General features: G+C 45.1%; 1 protein-coding gene and 1 pseudogene across 4 annotated transcripts in view; both read left to right on the plus strand.

Moving 5' to 3' along the window:
• The window catches only part of LOC103743877, a 26,757-nt pseudogene extending 17,883 nt beyond the window's left edge, over positions 1-8,874 (plus strand).
• The window catches only part of Kdm4a (lysine demethylase 4A), a 54,909-nt gene continuing 44,312 nt past the window's right edge, over positions 8,552-19,148 (plus strand). The window contains exons 1-4 of one of the 4 annotated variants that reach the window (XM_017801179.2): positions 8,552-8,692; positions 11,079-11,255; positions 13,557-13,732; positions 17,736-17,850. In XM_017801179.2, the coding sequence (XP_017656668.1) occupies positions 11,118-11,255; positions 13,557-13,732; positions 17,736-17,850 (429 nt within the window). In that variant the 5' untranslated portion in view covers positions 8,552-8,692; positions 11,079-11,117. Of the gene's footprint in view, positions 8,729-8,931; positions 9,104-11,078; positions 11,256-13,556; positions 13,733-17,735; positions 17,851-19,148 lie in introns of those variants that run through there. The other 3 variants (XM_008845379.3, XM_008845380.3, XM_008845381.3) reach the window with 3 other exon arrangements.

Below are 19,148 nucleotides of genomic sequence, written 5' to 3' on the forward strand. Positions count from 1 at the left end.
TATTGTATGTATGCCTACATGTGTGTAAGTGCACCCGTGTCATACAGTACAGACAGAAGAGGGTATCGGATCCCCTGGAACTGGAGTTGCGAATGGTTGTTAGCCGCCTTGTGGGTGCTGGGATTTGAACCTGGGTCTTCTGCAAGAACATTCAGTGCTCTTAACTGCTGCACCATCTCCCCAGCCCTTTGATGCCCTCTTCTGACCTCCACAGGCATTGCATGACATGGATGCACTTACATACATGCAGGCAATACACTCATACACATAAAAATAAATAATTTTTTAAAATTGGAAACAACCTAAACTAGAGACAAACAGATGAATATATAGGATGGACATCACCTGGCTGCTCTCGTACAGAATCGGCAGACTTGCTGACTCAGAGCTCCCACTCTGACAGTTCCTTATGGTATTTGTATGCGTTAAAATTAAGGAAGTGCAGGTGAGGGTGGTGATGTTCCTTATAAATTTTAAATGCATTTTCTAGTTTTTTTTTCTGCCTCTGACATGTACTTTTTTTCATATCATGTGTCAGAGGTAGAAAAACACCATACTGTCACTGCATATGTTAACACACACACACACACACACACCCTCACACCCTTCCTAGATACTCTTCCTGGTACACTCCATACAAGATCAAGTCCCTTAGGGATTTCCTCCTTAAATGCTTTCCTTCCTCATCCTCACCAGAGTAGTTTCTTAGCCAGCTATGCTCTCGGTCCAGTAACCATAGCACTGTCGTGAAATTATTATTCTTGCTTCTTTGGCTGTTCAAATAGTAACACAGGGGAAAAATACCAAGGAAATTATCCAGGTTGCAGTGCAGAAATGAAATGTAAACTGGCATTATAATTATGGTTTGGCTCATCTGCCTCTAGTGGGCTGTGAACTTGGAGCCAGGACCCACTCTCACTTGCCTCCCAGGTTAGAGCCTGACCCAAAGCAGGGGTTCAGTACACGTTTGCTAAGTGGATAAGAGACATGCTTCATCTGGCCTTGAGGCAGAAGGGAAATCAGTTGTCGGAACTGTGACTGGAGTTCAATGCTCAGATTCTCCACTTCCCCTCCTCAGAGTCCTTTCTTTCACTCTTACAGTGAGCACACACCCTGGTCAGCTCCAAGAGAGACTTTCCAGCCCCCACAGTTAAAGAAGGGACTTGCATCTACCATACCAACCTCACCTCCCTATCAGGAACTGCTTTTCTCTGCCAGCCTCCTGCACCAGTGGGTAGGAACGGCTCACATGGAGATTTACCAAGTAACCATGTTCCAAATAAATGCCACCCAGGGCCTGGACTTTGCTATGGAGTATGCCACTCTCTGCCCAAAGACTTTGTGTTCTACCTCTTTTTCCAAAGCTGGCCCTTTCCAGCACTCTCTGACATGTTTTTAGAGTATTCTTTATAGCCACTGCTCTGCATTTGAACTCCTGTAAGGTCTTGAAGATTTATAACCAACAAATACAAAGTGTATTTACATGCTATATACCTGCTAGTGTAAGTACACCCATGTCGTGCAGTGCCCACACAGGCCAGAAGAGGGTGTTGGATCCCCAGGGACCGCAGTTACAGAGGGTTGTTATGTGCCATTTGGGTGCTAGAAACTGAACCCAGGTCCTCTTCAAGAGCAGTCAGTACTCTTAACTGCTGAGCCATCTTATTCATTTTTTGAGACAGTATTTTGCTCTACAGCATAACTAATCTAAAACCTGATATATAGACCAGGCTGGCCTCCAACTTGCACTGATCCTTCTGTCTCTGCCTTTCAAATATTGAGATTACAAGCACAAGCTACCACATTCAGTTAATTTATTGCTGTTGTTGTTTTGAAACAGGCTAGCCTGGAACTCTGTATAACTGAGAATGACCTGGAATTCCTTTTGAGTCTCTTTTATCCATCATCTGAGAAATGGGATTACAGGCAAGTATCATTTTTTGTTTTGTTTTGGTTTTTGTTTTTTATCTTTTTGAGACAGGGTCTCCCTGTAGCCCCAGTTGTCCTGGAACTCACTGTGTAGACCAGGCTGGCCTTGAACTCACAGAGATCTGCCTGCCTCTGCCTTCATAGTGCTGGGATTAAAGACGTGCGCCACCATGTCCGGCTATTATTTTTATTTTATGTGTATGAGTGTATTGCCTGCATATAAGTGAGTGCACCCATGTCGCGCAATGCCGCGGAGGTCAGAAGAGGGCTTTGGATTCCCCTGGAACTGGAGTTAAGGACAGTTTGTAGCCGCCAGGTGGGTGTTGGGAATAGAACCTGGGTCCTCTGCAAGAGCAGTTAGTGCTCTTAACCACTGAGCCATCTCTCCAGCCCCTGCATGGAGCTTTTTAAATGCTTTTCGATAGATCAAGGAATTAATTTGGTTTGGTTTTTAAATTTTTAATTACACTTATTTATTTATTTTTTATTGTGTATGCACAGATGCATACAGGACACGGCATGCATGTGGAAGCCAGAGGACAATTTACAGGAGTTGATGCTCTCTTTCTACCATTCACATCTTTGAGTCCCAGGGATCAAACTTACATCAGGTTCGTATGGCAAGTGCCTTTACCCACTGAGCCTAATTAGGGATTTTTATATTTGTATTTCTATATTTCATGGGCTGCGAAGCCTAGTCTTTCTAACTGCCCTTGTCTGCAAGGAGAAGTTCAGGTCAAATTCTCTCATTTACATGGACTGAGTTGGCTGCAGAAGGCCCCTGCCTAGTGAACTGGCTGGGTGGGTCAGGCTGTATCAGGGAGTTCTGCTGTTTAATAGCATTCTTTCCTGTCCTCCAGTCTGTTAGGCTTTGTGCACAAAGCCTCCCAAGTACCTGAGAAGAGTGTTTACTTTCAGCAGCTAATGCCACCGGTCACGGTTGGGTGTGACTGGACCAGATGTGGAGGCCAAAGTCGTTAGTGTGCACAGTCCCTCCTGTTGCTCGCTCACTCGGTCCACTTTGGTTGATGGCTCTTTTCTAGCTACTTAACCTTCTTGCACATTCATTTCTTCAACTATACAAGGAGGGAAAATGGGTAATCCAAAGTTTCTGTTCATTATGACCAAAAGGAAGAATAGCACTCCTTCACACAAAAGTTGTTTTTAAAATTAATTGATTTATCTTGTAGTATTGAACCCAGGGCCATACACATGCTAGACAAGTGCTCTACCACTGAACTACATCATAGCCTTCTTTTCACTTAAATTTTTTTTCTATTGTTTTATCCTTCTATTTATTTATTTTGTCTTTTGGAGACAGGGTCTCCCTGTAGCCCCAGCTGGCCTGGAACACCCTATGGAGTCCAGGCTGGCCTTGAATTCACAGAGATCCTCCTACCTCTGGCTCCTGAGTGCTCAGACAAAAGGCATATATGTGGCCTCTCTCTCTTTCTCTCTCTCTCTCTCTCTCTCTCTCTCTCTCTCATCTTTTTTAAAAGGTTTATTTTTAGCTTATGTGTGAGCATATGAGTGTTTTTTTTTTGTGTTTGTTTGGTTTTGTTTTGTTTTGGTCTTTTTGAGACAGGGTCTCCCTGTAGCCCTAGCTGTCCTACAACTCACAGAGATCCACCTGCCTCTATCTCTGGAGTGCTGGGATTAAAGGCATGCGCCACCACCCCTGACCTAAAAAAAATTCTTTTAAAAAATTGCCTGGTATGGGGTCTGGAAAGATGGCTTAGCGGTTAAGAATACTGGTTGTTCTTGCAGAAGACTGGGATTCAAATCCCAGCACCCAATGGCCGCTAACAACTGTCTGTAACTCCAGTTCCAGGGGATCCGACAGCCTCTTCTCTCCTCCGTGGGCATTGCATGACATGGGTGCATTTACCTACATGCAGACAATACACAGACACATTAAAAAATAATAAAATATTTAAATTGCCTGGCATGGTGGCACATGTCTTTTATCCTGGCACTGGGGAGGCAGAAGTAGGAAAATCTCTGTGAACTTGAGGCCAGCCTGGTCTGCATAGTGCGTTCCAAGCCAGCCATGGCTATATAATGAGAAGCCATCTCAAAAAAAATTTTTTAATTAAATTTATTTATTATTTACTTATTTGTGAGTGTGTGTGTGCATGCCACTGTGTAGGGGTAGAGATGAGAGGGCAGATTAACAGGAGTTAGTTCTCTCCTACCATGTGGGACAGAATGCAGGTTTTTAGGTTTGGCAGCAAGCACCTTTCCCTGAAGAGCCATCTGGTTGGCCTTTCACTTTTTAAGTTTGAGATAGGGTGCTAGCAGATCCGGCTATTAGTAAGCACATAAAAGTCAGGATTGTCCCAAGTGTTAAGGATAGTGGTGAACACAAGGACCCATCCTGGAGAAGCAGATGTGCTATGGACAGGACTAAAGGGCAGAACAACAGAGCAAGTTACAAGGGTGGCTGGGGAGCAAATTTACATGAAAGAATAGAGGACTGGAGGAGAGAGCTGGGGGAGGAGACTTAGAGGTGTCTGTAGTCTTCTTAAAAGAACTTGGCTTCTCTCCAAAATGAACTGGGAAGTGTTTTGATGGTTTGAAGAGGAGGAACAGGATCTGGCATCTAGTATTGAAGAATCACTCAGTGGGCTGTGGTGGGGAGACGGCAGAGGGCAAGGGCCAATGCAGACAGTTGGGAGGCTATGGAATTATCTTATTCAAACTACAGATGGCTGGGACCAGGATGGTGGTGGTGGAGGGAAACGCTCCATTCTGAACATATTTTGGAGGCAGATCAGAACCATGTCCATGTTTATGTCAAAGCACAATTCATAAAATAAATTGATAAACTGAAATGTCATCAAAATTGAAAGCTCAGATTCTTAAAAACACACTGAAGAAAATGAAAAGACAAGCCACAGAATCAGAGAAAATATTTATGAAGTCTACATCTGGTAAAGGATTTGAATCTAGAATATACAAAGAACCTTTGCAATTCAACAATAGCAATTCAAACAACCCAATTCAAAAACAAAAGATTTGAATGACAGTTCCCCCTACCCCAAAGTATATATGAATGGCGAATAAGCACATTAAAAAGATGCTCAACATCATTAGTCATTAGGAAAATGCAAATTATGACCACAAGAAGATACTATTTCACGCCCACTAGAATGGTTGTAATCAGAAAGATAGACAATACCAAATGTTGGCAAGAGTATGAAGAAATGGGACTCCTCATATATTGTTAATGGGAATCAACATTTCTGAAAACAGTCTTGCAGTTTCTTAAAAAGATAAACATAAATTTCCTATACAACCCTGCAATTATTCCACTCTATCTATCCAAGAGAAATGCAGACATACATTCACACAAAGACTTGGGCATAAATGTTCATAGCAGTGCTATTCAGAGCAACCCCAAAGTGGAGACAATCCAGATGTCAATCATGATCACCACGGAATGCTATTCAGCAGTAGGAAAGAAGGCAATACAGATGCAAGTGCAACATTGGTGAATCTCCAAAAAACCAGTGTGCTTGGTGAAAGAAGCCAGACACAAAGGACCACATATTGTTGGGTCTATTTACATGAATCAACCAGGAAAGGCAAATCTACACATAGGGAGGGAGTCGATTCCTGGTTTCCTGGCTGGGATGAGAATGGAGATCAATTGTAAGCAGCACTAGTGATTGTAACTAAGCCTGAGGTGGAGGGTTTTACTGAGGTGATAAAGGTATTCCAAAATTAGACTGGGAATAGTTTGGTAAATAGATTTTGTTTTTTTATTTTTATGAGTATTTTGCCTGCATGCATATAAGTGCACCCATGCATGCAGTGCCCACAGAGGCCAGAAAACAGAATTGGATCCCCTGGAACCGGAGTTAAGGATGGTTGCTAGCACAATGTGGGTGCTGGGAACTGAACTCAGGTCCTCTATAAGAGGGCTTGCCGCCAAGTCTGACAACCTGGGTTTGATTCCTGGGACCCACATGGTGGAGAGAACTAACTCTTGCAAATTGTCTTCTGACCTCCACATGCACATATGTTCCCTTCAATTAATTTTTTTTTTTTGGAGACAGGGTCTCACTATGTAGTTCTAGCATGGTGGTGCACACCTTTAATTCCAGCACTCAGAGGCAGAGATAGGTGGATCTGTGTGAGATGAGGCCATCCTGGTCTACATAGTGAGGCCAGCCAAGGATACACAGTGCGACGCTGTCTCAAAATATAATAAATAAGTAAAAGAAAAAATTAGGAAAAAAAAAGACTATTAGATGCCTTTAAGGTATTCTGGATAATCAATGTCTTCTTTTCCTTCCTCCTCCTCCTCCTTCTTCTTTCTTTTTAAGCCCATGATGGCCTGGAACTTGCTATGAAGCCAAGGACGATCTTGAACTGCTGATCCTCCTGCCTCTGCCCATCAAGTACCTGGATTGCAGGCATGTGCCACTAAGCTCAGACTTTTTTCAACTTTTTGTTTTTGGATTTGTGTGTGTGTGTGTGTGTGTGTGTGTGTGTGTTACCTGCATGTAAGTGCACCTGTGTTGTGCAATGCCTATGGATGGTCAGAAGAGGGCACCAAATCCCTAGGAATTGGAGTTACATATGGTTGTTGGCTGTCATGTGGGTGCTGGGAATTGAACCCAGGTCCTCTGCAAGAGCAGCCTTAACTGCTGAGCCATCTCTCCAGCCTGTTTTTGTATTTTTTGAGACAGAGTCTCACTATATATTCCTGACTGGCATGGAACTTGAATTTGCTATGTAGGCTAGGCTATCCTCCAACTCACAGTTTTGTTTTTTGAACAAAAAACAAAAACCTTGGCTGACCAGAAACTTGCACACTGGCCTCAAACTCACAGAGGTTTGCCTCTGCCTCCCAGGTGCTGGGATCAAAGGCTTGTGCCACCGTGCCCCACTTTCTCTTTTGAACTTTTCAACAAATATATGCCCAGTCCATTGGTCCATACTGTTCTATATAGTATCTCCTTATAACCAATATTAATGAACTTTCACCATTACAACAGTCCTGCATTTTTCATTTTATTTAAAAAATTTTATTTAAAATTTTTTTTTTATGTGTATGAGTGTATTGCCTGCATGTATGTGAGTGCACCCATGTCGTGCAATGCCCAGGATGTCAGAAGAGGGCGTTGGATTGCCCTGGAACTGGAGTGAAGGACGGTTCACAGCTGCCATGTGGGTGCTGGGAACTGAACCCAGGTCCTCTGCAGGAGCAGTTAGTGCTCTTAACCGCTGAGCCATCTCTCCAGCCCCCATTTTATTATTTTTATTTAAAAATATTTATTTATAGCTGGGCATGGTGGCGTACGCCTTTAATCTCAGCAGAGGCAGAGGCAGGAGGATCTCTGTGAATTCAAGGCCATCCTGGTCTACATAGTGACTCCAGGACAGCTGGGGCTACCGGGAGACACTGTCTCAAAAAGACAAAAAAAAATTTCTTTAAAAAAATTGATTGTCTTTTTGAGACAGAGTCTCCCTGTAGCCCCAGATGGCTTAAACTTGCTATGTAGACCAGGTGGGCCTTGAACTCACAGAGATCTGCCTGCCTCTGCCTCCTGAGTGCTAGGATTAAAGGCTTGTATTTATTTTATTTCTATTTTCTCTGTGTATGAGTGTATTGCCTGCATGTGGCATATGGATGTAAGCAAGCACACCCATGTCAGCCTGCAGATGTCAGAAGAGGGCAGCGGATCCCCTGGAACTGGAGTTACAGACGGTTGTTAGCTGCCATGTGGGTTCTGGGAATCAAATCTGGGTCCTCTGCAAGAGCAGTCAGTGCTCTTAACCGCTGAGCCATCTCTCCAGCCCCAAATCCCCTGGCTCCATGAAAAATCTCCCAGTGCTACGTGAATTTTATGCCCAGAGTTGTGAGAGCTCCTTTCTTATGGGACCTATGAGGGTGTGCTGTTAACATTTCCTTCCCAGTCCTCTTTGACAGTCTGGGAAGACGTTAAAACAGCTCAGTACCTCTGAGGAGCTGCTCCTAATGACTAATCGGAATCCCCTTCGCTCTCCAGAAGAGCCTCTAGTGAGTCCTAGAATCCCCCTCTGCGCCCCAAAGCTGCTAATGACCCCCAAATTCGAGCTCAAAGAGGAACTGCTGTTTAACACCCCCAAGGGCATCCTCTCTCAGGACTCGTCCTAATGACCCCCAGGACTCCTGGAACTACTCCCTAGCTGCCTCGCCTTCCAGTTTTGTGGGGTTTCTAAAAACGCAGGCAGGACTTTGGTCCTGAACCAGCTGGGGCAGGATGATCGCCTTCTCCGGACTGCCTGACTTTTGAAACTTCCCCTGGGGTCCTCAGTCACCTTTACCCTTTAGGCACCGACGGGGTATTCGCTCCAAGAAAACTTTGGCTTTTCCTTTCGTTAGAAACACCCCACAAACTACCCGATCGCCCTTCCCGTCCCAACGCCGGCCCTTTTCTGATCCTCCCCTTTCTGGTAGCGCCGAGGTCTGAACCAGCTTCTGATTGGCCAGTTTCCCACTCAGCCCAGCCGCTCAGTGGCCGGGATCCCAAGCGCTACAGTTTTTCCTCCTGGCAACAGCCCGAGCGGCCGCACATAGGCTGAGCACACTGATGGTCCAGCCTCGGAGCGGCTGCTGTGCTTGCCCATTGGCTGCTCGCGGGCTTGTAGCGGCCCTCGGAATGGAGGACCGCAGTTACTGAGGCTGCGCAGAGTCCGACTTTACAGGAGGCGGAGCTTCGTCTTTCGCCCGCAAGAAAGGCCGTGGGATCGGCGATTGGCGGCAGCCGAGGTCGGGCGTGAGCCCTGCGGGGGCTTTGGGCTTTCGGTGAGGGCCACCGGGTTTGGGATTTCTTTAGACTTGATGCTGCGGTGACTGTGAGCTTCGGTGGGGGAGGGGCGGCGGGGTGGGGCTTGCGCTACTGAGTGATTGACATGTCTCTTGGCCAATAGGAGGAGGAAGATCTAAAATGAGTCCTGCGATTGGTCCTTTCCAATCTCTTGTGGCCTATGGACATCGGGAGGGGGGGCGGGCCCATTGGGCCTTATTTTCTTCTTCCTGCGGTCGGGCCTCCCTCGCCTAGGCGGTGGGGCCGGGAGGGGCAGTACCTTTACGTGGTGAGGTTCGGGGACCTTGGGACTCAGGGCTGCTTTTGGAGGGATGCTGAGGGGGAGCTGTGAGGAGAAGGTGCAAGAGTTCCAGGTGACTGTTAGCAACAGCTACCTTTATGGAGTGGTTAAGTGCCAGGCCTAGTGCCGAGGGTTTCGCTTGCATCATCTGAGTTTATCATACCAATCCCTGCAGTGCAGGGGGTTGGGAATCCCCATTTTGCAGGTGTAGAAACTGAGGCTCAGCCAAGTCGACCCACATAGTCAAGGTCACATAGTTAAAAAGTAGTAGACACCGGATCTGTATTCCGTTTTCACTCTGGAGCCGGTGCTCTTGAACCCTCGGGTTCTTTGCTTTGTTGCCGGATGCGGGTGGGAAGGTGTCGGGGACCAGGAGATTTCCCCCAGAGAATATGTTGAGGGGGTGCGGGTGGGGGAGTGGGGAGACCAGAGTTTAAAAAATGAGATGAGCCCCTAAGGTGAGCGGAGGAAATCAGTTATTCAAGTTACCGAGTGCCTATTCTGTGCCATGTATTGTTCCGGGCGCTGGGCACACAAAGATAAATAGGGCCAGAGGCTATTGAAGCCCCACTCTGGCCCCTTTGAAGCCCGGGGGAGGGGCCCCAGTCCAGTATTTTCATTTATGTTATGTTTTTGTAAAATTTGCAAACGTAGGATAGTTTTGGATTTTTTTTCTTTAAAGAAGGAAAGTCTCCCAAGTTGCATAGCTTTCAGGTCCTCCACACTTGGCTCTCCCCTTGGAAAGGACTTAGTCCTCGTAGAGATTAGGGTGGAGGTAGAGGGTGATGGAAGATGCATTAGGGAGGGGATTGTGGCACATTTCCTGGTATGTAAAATGGGTAAAACAGTATACCTGTCATGCAAAGTTTATGAAAAACACCTGGCCAGAAACCCCTTATTTTAAGTGGAATGGAAGCCTGAGAGTTGCCATATTGGGTTTTCTCTCCTGCCTTGGATGGTTTTACTCCACGCTGTTACTAGGTTGCCAGGAGGTTGGAGGCAGTTTCTTCTCACTAGTGGGCTTCTCACTAGTCTTGGCTTTGGGGAAGCAGAAGCAAGAAGCACCAAGCAGAAGCACCAAGCAGGCCCTTGGTGAGGTAGTTCAGAAAAGGACCTACTGTTTGCTTCTAAACTGGCTCTTGTTAGTATGCATTGTCTTTTTCCAGTTGTGATGATTTGTTGTCAACAGTTAGGGTGGGATCTGCCCACTTGAAATCCTCATCCCAAAGCATGTATTTATTTTCTCTCTGCAGTTAGGAAGTTTGTCTTGTATTGCCAGTTTATTGCTTGTTTAAATTTTGTCCTTTGATTTCTGGGTTCAGTTCAGTACAACCTGTCTCTAACCTCTAATTTGACTTCATTATGAACTTCTGACACTACATTTTAATTTAGCTATAAGAACAATTTTGGTGGGTTTTTTTGTTGTTGTTGGTAGTGTTTTTTGTTTTTGATTTGTTTGAGACAGGGTCTTCCTAGTCCCAGCTAGCCTTGGAGCTCAATATGTAGAGTAGGCTGGCCTAGATCTCACAAAGTTCTGCCTGCCTCTGCCCCCCAAATAGGTGAACTAAAGGTGTGGGACTACCATACCTGGCCCTGTAGTATGTTTATAAAGAGATTGCCAGAGTCCTGAAACAGGGCAAAATTAAAATGTAATGTACAAGTCAGCTGTATTGTACATAGGACCAACAACTGAGTGATAATGGTTTATTTTGTAGCTGAAACAAAGTTTGTATCTCTGATGAGCTCAGGCTACAAAGAGGTATGATACCTTAGCTTCCTTCTCTTTTTCCCCTTTGTTGACATAGTAGCAGTTTGGCCTCCCAGCTGCAGATCCTGTATCCTCCCTAGAGCTGGAATTGCTGGTGACCATGCCCCCAGGCTTCCTCACACCCCTTTTTGAGCAGTAGGGATTCTATTCAGACTTCAAGTTCATTTAAATAACCATCCTAGAGGCAGTTTCCAGGTGTGAGGTCTTAAAGGCTTTAGAATTTCTGCAGTACTCAAGAATCAGTTTGAATTGCATGTTTAATTTTCTTCTCTTAATGTAGATTTCCATCTGAGCAAAGCCACCCCTGAAAGGAGGAAACATGGCTTCTGAATCTGAAACCTTGAATCCCAGTGCTCGAATAATGACCTTTTACCCAACCATGGAAGAGTTCCGGAACTTCAGCCGGTACATTGCCTACATTGAATCCCAAGGAGCTCACCGGGCTGGGCTAGCTAAGGTAAGGAGGGTTGCTCACAGGGACTCTTATGATAGCCATTTCCTGAGTATTCTGGTTTTTGTAATTTGAAAGAGGTTTCTGGTTTGTATGGTTTTTTTCTCTATGCATGGAATTAGTGTCTTCCCTCCCCCTCTACCAGGTCAAACCAGCCCTTCATGCAGTCTGCCACAGTCAGGTTTTCTGAGTCCCTAAAGACGAAATGGGTGACAGTAAAATTTTTCCTAAATGAAGATCAGAACTGAGTTTTTCTGAAAGCTAGGGTATATGCCATTCTATTTTGCAAACTAGTTCCTGTTAATATCTGAAGTGTGCACGCGGTTAGGTAGGAGTACAAAAGGGAGGTAAACAGCCAGGGTCCCCAGGCCTGGCCTCAGAGTTTCAGTCCTCTTGCTGGGGCTGGACTGGGTGCTGTACAGAACTTATCTGCTGCTGTTGTGTTAGGGCCACCTGTCTCCTTTACTTTGGTTTCATGAGGCACTCTTGGAGTAATTTGGTTTCCCATGGGGACTTTCTTCAAGGGAGAGAATACACCGGCCAAGAAGAGTATTCTGGTCTTTGTCATTTTAAATTGGTTTCTGGCTTGTACTTCTTTTCTCCCTGTGCATTGAATTAAGGCCATCCTCCTGGTCCCCAGCCAAATCAGCCCTTCATATATTCAATCACAATCAAGTTATCTGTCCCCAAAGATGAAATGATTGCATTTCTGGAAGAATCCTCCAGAAACAGAGGCAAGAGACTTAGTCTGAACCAGGAGAAAACTTCTGTTTTATGCTATTTGAGTTTCCTTCCGTATGTATGTTTCCTTTTTTGTGTGTTTTGTTTTACATGAGACTGTGGATTGAACCTAGTGCTCTACCGCTGAGCTGTAGTCCCAGCCCCTACTTTTTGGGTATGGAAACATACAAGTCATTGCTTACAAAGCTGAGGACTAGTCTGGAACCTTGGTGCTTCCACTGAGTCTCCAGACCATTGTCTTGACTCATGTAGATATGGCCCCTGCTGGGTTCAGGTAGTAGGTAGGAGCTGCAGGATGTGCAGTATAGCTTTCCAATACATTAATTTTTTTGTATACTTATATACTTACTAGATTTTATGAAAAGGCTTGTTGAATTATTTTATTTTATCATGCATATCCATTTTTTTCTTTTATAATTTATATTATTACCATTTTTTGTTGAGATAGGGTCCCATTGGTTGACCAGGCTAGCCTGGAACTTATAGTCATCCTCCTGCATCATTGTCCCAATGCCTGGCTTAAAATTTTAAGTTTTTTTTAATTTTATTTTTTTATTTTATGTGTATGTGTGCATTGCCTGAATGTAGGTAAGTGCACCCGTGTTGTGCAGTGCCTGGAGAGGACAGAGAAGCTGTTGGATCCCCTGGAACTGGAGTTACGGACAGTTATTAGTTGCCATGTGGGTGCTGGGATTTGAACCTGGGTCTTCTGCAAGAACAACCAGTGTTCTTAACTGCTGAACCATCTCTCCAGCCCCTGAGTTTTATGTTTTTTTGTTTTTTGTTATTTGTTTTTTGAGATAGTCTCCCAGATAGTCTCTAGGATGGCCTGGAACTCACTACTTGCTATGTAGACCAGGCTATCCTTGATCTCACAGAGATCCACCTGCCTCTGCCTCCAGAGTGCTGGGATTAAAGGTATGCGCCACCATGCTTACCTGTTCTGGTTTTGAGACAGCCTGTCATGATGTAACCCAGGCAAGCTTTTAGTTTACTGGGTAGCTCAGGCTGGTCTCAAACTGGAGACAGTCTGGAGTACAGAGATGACAGGTGTCTGCCATCAGACCCTACTTTTGTGTTTGTGTGTGTGTGTGGGGGGGTTGGTCTTTTTGAGACAGGGTCTCCCTGTAGCCCCAGCTGTCCTGGAAATCACTATGTAGACCAGGCTGGCCTTGAACTCACAGAGATCAGCCTGCCTCTGTCTCCCGAGTGCTGGGATTAAAGGTATACGCCACCACGCCCAGCTTGGTTGTGTGTTTTCTTAAAGAGCCCAGGGCTATTAGACAATCAACTAACTGTCTACCTTTTAGGATGCTTAGGCTTACAAGTAATATTTCCCTTAGGTCTTTGCGATTATGCATGGTCAAGGTTAGCGTGACAGTGTGACTTCTTGTGTTTGGGTGAGCAGGGGTAAATCTGAGTTGCTTTTTAGTAAAATTGACTGCTAGTTTGGATGGGCAGTCTGCACTGGAAATTGACTGCTAGTTTGGATGGCAGTCTACACTGGCAGCTGAACTTGAGCTTGCCGGTTTTCTTAACTATCTCCACCATTCCTGTCCCCTGTAGGTTGTTCCTCCCAAAGAGTGGAAGCCTCGAATGTCCTATGATGACATTGATGATCTGGTCATCCCTGCACCCATCCAGCAGCTGGTGACCGGGCAGTCTGGCCTCTTCACTCAGTACAACATTCAGAAGAAAGCCATGACTGTCCGTGAGTTCCGCAAGATCGCCAATAGTGATAAGTGAGTAGGAACACTTTTGGGAGCTTTTGTTTTTGTTTTTGTTTTTGTTTTGTTTTGTTTTGTTTTTGTCTTTTTGAGACAGGGTCTCCTGTTGCTCCAGCTGTCCTGGAACTCACTCTGTAGACCAGGCTGGCCTCGAACTCTCAAGTGCTGGGATCAAAGGTGTGTGCCACCACGCCCGGTGGGAGCTTTTTTTGACACATTTTTGCTGAGTAGTCTAGACTGGCCTCAAACTCAAGATCCTTCTGCTCTCAGCCTTCCAATACCAGGTTCACAGGCATATACCAACAGGTAGAAATTCTTTCCCTATCTTAGCACGTGGGCCTAGAATTGCTTAAAATTTTTTTTTTTTTTTTAATTTTATTACTCTGTGTGAATGCCTGTGTATGTGTTTGCATGTCATGGGATGCATATGGAGATCAGAGGACGATTTCTTTCCTTCTACCTTTACATGGGTTCTAGGATGGATCTCAGGTCATCAGACAAGGCAGCAAGCAGTTTTACCCACTGAACCATTTTGCTGGTCTAGGAGTTGCTTCTTTACAGCTGTCTCTAAGGGTCTTTATTATATTATTTTTTATGTGTATATGTGTATGTCTATGTGAGTAAATGCCACATGTATGAGGGTGCCCTTGGAAGCCAGAAGAGGATCCCCAGGAACTGGAGTTACATGTGGTAGTGAGCTGCCCAACATAGGTCCTAGGAACTGAACTCAGTCCTCTTTGGAAGAGCAGCAAGTGCTCTTAACCTCTGAGCCATCTCTCCAACTCTCATGTTTATTTTAATTATTTTATTTTGGTTGAGACAGGGTCACATATACCCAGGATAGTAGGATAGCTTCTATTCACAGTGTAGCTGAGAATGACCTTGAATTCTTGATTCTGCCACTATTTCCCAAATGCTGGGATTATAAGCATGGACCAAACCAGCTAGACCTCTCCATGATCTTTTTCTTTTTCTTTTTGAGACAGGGTCTCCCTATAGCCCCAGCTGGCCTGGAACTCACTACGTAGACCAGGCTGACCTTGAACTCACAGAGATCCGCCTGCCTCTAAAGGTGTGCATCATCATTCCTAGCTTTTTTTTTTTTTTTAAATATATCTTATTAATTTTTTTTATGTGTATGAGTACATTCCCTGCATGTATGTAAGTGCACCTGTGTCATGCAATGTCAATTGAGACCAGAAAGAGGATCCCCTGGCACTGGAATTATGGATGGTTGTTAGCTACCGTGTGGGTGCTGGGAACCGAACTTGGGTCCTTTGCAAGAGCACCACTGAGCCATCTCTCTAGTCCCCTATTTTATTTAATTATTAATTAATTAATTAATTAATTTAGCCTTTTTGAGACAGGGTCTCCCTGTAGCCCCAGCTGGCCTGGAACTCAGTATGTAGACCAGGCTGGCCTTGAACTTACAGAGATCCACCTGCCTTAGCCTCCCGAGTGCTGGGATTAAAGGCGTGCGCCACTATGCTCTGTGGAGGCTAAGGTATCAGATTCTCTGGAGCTAGAGCAGTGACAGGCAGTGTGTGGGTGCTGGGAACTGAACTTGGGCCCCTGCAAGAGCAGTACTGAACTGCTGAGCCACCTCTCTAGCTCCTGTCCATGTTCTTGTGTTTTTTTTTTTTTTTTAATATTTACTATTTGTATTTTATGTATATGAGTGTATTGCCTGCATGTATGTGAGTGCACCCGTGTCGTGCAATGCCGTGGAGGTCAGAAGAGGGCTTCGGATTTCCCTGGAACTGGATGGAGTTAAGGACGGTTTGTAGCTGCCGTGTGGGTGCTGGGAATTGAACCCAAGTGCTCTGCAAGAGCAGTCAGTGCTCTTAACTGCTGAGCCATCTCTTCAGCCCCTGTCCATGTTCCTATAGAAAGTGATCCCATTGTTTTCCCATCAGTAGCGGTAATTGTTTTAAAAGTTAAATTTTTTGTGGTGCTGAAGATGGCAGCCAGGCCTGCCACATGGGTGCATGTTCTACACCTCCAGCCCTAGAAACAGGGTACTTTTCTGACTGGAAAATTCATCATTGCGAAGGAGAAAGTTGGAGGTGATTCAAAAGGAGTGTTTTCCAGATACCTTGATTCCGAATGCTTGTGGAGAAGTGGCCTTCGTTCCCGTTCACCAGGGAAGGCTGCCCAGCACAGGCTCCTCACTGCTGTACACTGCCGCTTCTGTGCTAATACGTTGAATGAGTACTGAGCAAGCTGGTGGCTCTGTGCTAGCACTCCTGCCCTGAGCGCACACTCTTTGTCTCAGAATGTCTTTGTTTACTCTGTTGTTTTCAGTTGTTTTTTCCTCACTGTTTTTAGGATTTAGCTTTCATCTTCCCTCACACTCAGAATGAATTTTGTGTTCCCTTCATCTGGCTCTGCTCTTTAGTCATCTAGCTAGAATCTTCTCACTTCCCACTTTACGCCTCAATTTTGAGTATCCACGGGGGAATTTCTTCCTTTCTTTCCTAGGCCTTGCTGATCTACATGTCTTGATTTCAGCCTGTCTGTCAGTCAAACTGCACCTTCACTGAGCAAGCCCAGAGCTAAATCTTCAGCTCTCCGACGCACGCACACCTCTGGCTGCCTCTTAATGTGCTTTATCATCTCTCCCTCCCACCTCAGGTGTCTATTCCTCCTCTTTGCCTTTTCTTTTTTTTTGTCTTTTTGAAGTAGGGTCTCCCTGTAGCCCCAGCTGTCCTGGAACTCACTATGTAGACCAGGCTGGCCTTGAACTCACACAGAGTGCTGGGACTACAGGCGTGCACCACCATGCCTGGCCCTCTTTGCCTTTACATTTGACTTGTCCTGATTCTAATTGAGGTCTTAGAGGTTTATCGACAACTCTTAAAACATCTATACCTCTGGCCACCTTTTTGGCCAATGAGTGAATTTATGCAAAACCTGTTGAGGAAGTGTGAAATGCTCTGCACGGAAAGGAAAGGCTGTATCCTTCAAGTCTGCTTCTGTGCCCTGGGCCATACTTATCCACTTTGTTCCCACACAGGGCCACCAAGGTTTCCTGTCTGTCTTCTTGTCAGCACATGCCAAGCCTTTTCTTCTGGAAACTTAGTTTCATTTAAAATTAACCAGCCTTAAATCTGACTATTCCTTTACCCCAGAGTACTTAGTTTTCATTTTATTTATCTGCCTTTTTGTGTGTGGTGTTTAGGATGTAACCTAAGGCCTCCTGTAAACACTGTACCACTGAGCTACATCCTGCCCATCACCCTAATATAGAACAAGATTTTTTTTGCCCCCTAATTTCTGTTTTTACTAAATATTTTTTGCTTAAATACTTAGTTTTCAATACAATTACCTGTTGGGTGTTTGGCCTCTGAAGAGGATGCTGGGAAGGTAGTAATGACAAGTGAGGCCACAGATACAGGAACTTGGTGCTGTTCCGCAACCTCCGCCCTTTACATGCTGGAGGGTTTGGTGTCTGGATACAGATGGGCTTATTATGTCTTTGGTATTTATGTGTGTAAACCTGCCCTCCTTCCCCCTCCCCCAGCACTGCAGAATCTGCAGAGTATAGTAGCCTTACTGGAGAGGGGATGTCATGCTCCTGAGGGAAGGTGGGACACTTCTGGGCCTGTTCCACCTTCCTCAGGCTTCCTCCTGCCCATGGCCTCCAGAAGCAGATACTGTGTGTTAGATCTGCCTGAAACTCACTGTGTAACCCAGGGTGGCCTGGATTACATGGCAATTCTGCCTCAGCCAATTGAGTGCCAATGGGGCTGTATTAGAGCTTGAAGCCAAGATTGGGTATTGTTGTTTTTTGGTCTTTTTGAGATAGGGTCTCTCTCTCCCCAGATGGCCTGGAACTCATTTTGTAGACCAGGCTGACCTGGATCTCACAGAGATCCACCTGCATCTGCCTCTCCAAATGCTGGGATTAAAGGTGTGTGCTGCCACACCCAGCATGGGATTGTGTTTTATGCTACTCATAATGCCTAATAAATGTATTCCTCTGAATAAATGGAACAAGATTTTTTTTCTTTGAAAGATACTGTACCCCACGATATAGTGAGTTTGAAGAGCTAGAGCGGAAATACTGGAAGAACCTCACCTTTAACCCTCCGATCTATGGTGCAGATGTGAACGGCACACTCTATGAAAAGGTGAGACCCTCCCATAGCATTTTTGAAATCGTGTGATATCATTTTGTTTTTGTTACCTGCCTAGCACATAGTAGGTACTTAAGCTGTCTGGTGAATGCGTGGATGAGCAAATGAACACGCTCCATTCATTTCCTATTCAGTCTTCATTGCTGGTAGTTCCACACGTGATTGAATTTTATGTCTCCCACTGTACATGTGAACTGGATGCTGTGGTGTTCTTTTCAAGGGCTGTGTGCATACTCTGGGTGGTAGAAGATGAGCTATTGAAAGGGTGGGGCAGATCACAGAAGATGAACTGTGAAATGTTGGGAGAGAAGCCCTGTGGTTTCTGCAGGAAAAAGATCACTGACTAATCAAATGAAAGGGGTATATATTTAAGAAGAGACGCTTATTTAGATTTTCAGAACTCTTAAGACTGTAGCAGGGATTATTTTTAACCCCTTGCACTGGCTTAGAATGTAGTGCATTTTGGCATAAGGAGTAACCTTAATATGGTTAGTGGAGGGAGGAATATTTGGGTCTGTTTTGGGGTGAGTAAACGATCTGTGGGGGAGATGGAGAGATGGCTCAGCAGTTAAGAGCACTCTTAACTCTTGCAGAGGACCTGGGTTTGGTTCCCAGTGGCTAACATGGCAGCTAACAACCATCCCTAACTCCAGTTCCAGGGGATCTGATGCCCTCTTCTGACCTCTGTGGGCACCAGGCTCACAAGTGGCCCACATACATGCATGCAGGCAAAACACTCATACACATAAAATAAATAAATCTTGAAATATTTTAATCTTTATCTTAAAATCTTTAAAAACAGATGACTCAGGAAAGCTGGAGTGATGGCTCAGTTAGTTGGCTCCTCTTGCAGAAGACCAAGGTTTGGGTCCCAGCACCCACATGGCAGCTAACAACTGTTTGTGACTGAAGTTCCAGGGGATCCAATGCCTTCTTCCGCTCTCTGTAGACATTGCATTCACATGTTGCACTTAACATACATGGAGGCAAAGCACTCATACATATAAAGTAAAAAAAGAATGAAAAATCTCTAGGACTCTTCAGGGATTAACTCTCAAATTAATTTTGATATTGGTATAAATTGTTGAAAAGGAAGAATTAAAAAGTGAATTCTAAGTTTGTTAATACTAGTGTGGGTGGTGGGGAAGTCAAACTTGGAGGAGTGAATGACAGGAAAACGCTGTAAGGACTTGAGAAGGGGAGGGAGAAGAGCAGGGCACAGTAACCCTGAGCCTGTCAGAAGAGGGGGTGCCTGCATGACCATTAGAGCTCAGGGAAAGGACGGTGGGGTG

Source organism: Nannospalax galili, unplaced genomic scaffold (genome assembly GCF_000622305.1).
Source record: "Nannospalax galili isolate Female #2095 unplaced genomic scaffold, S.galili_v1.0 scaffold1402, whole genome shotgun sequence".
NCBI lineage: Eukaryota > Metazoa > Chordata > Mammalia > Rodentia > Spalacidae > Nannospalax > Nannospalax galili.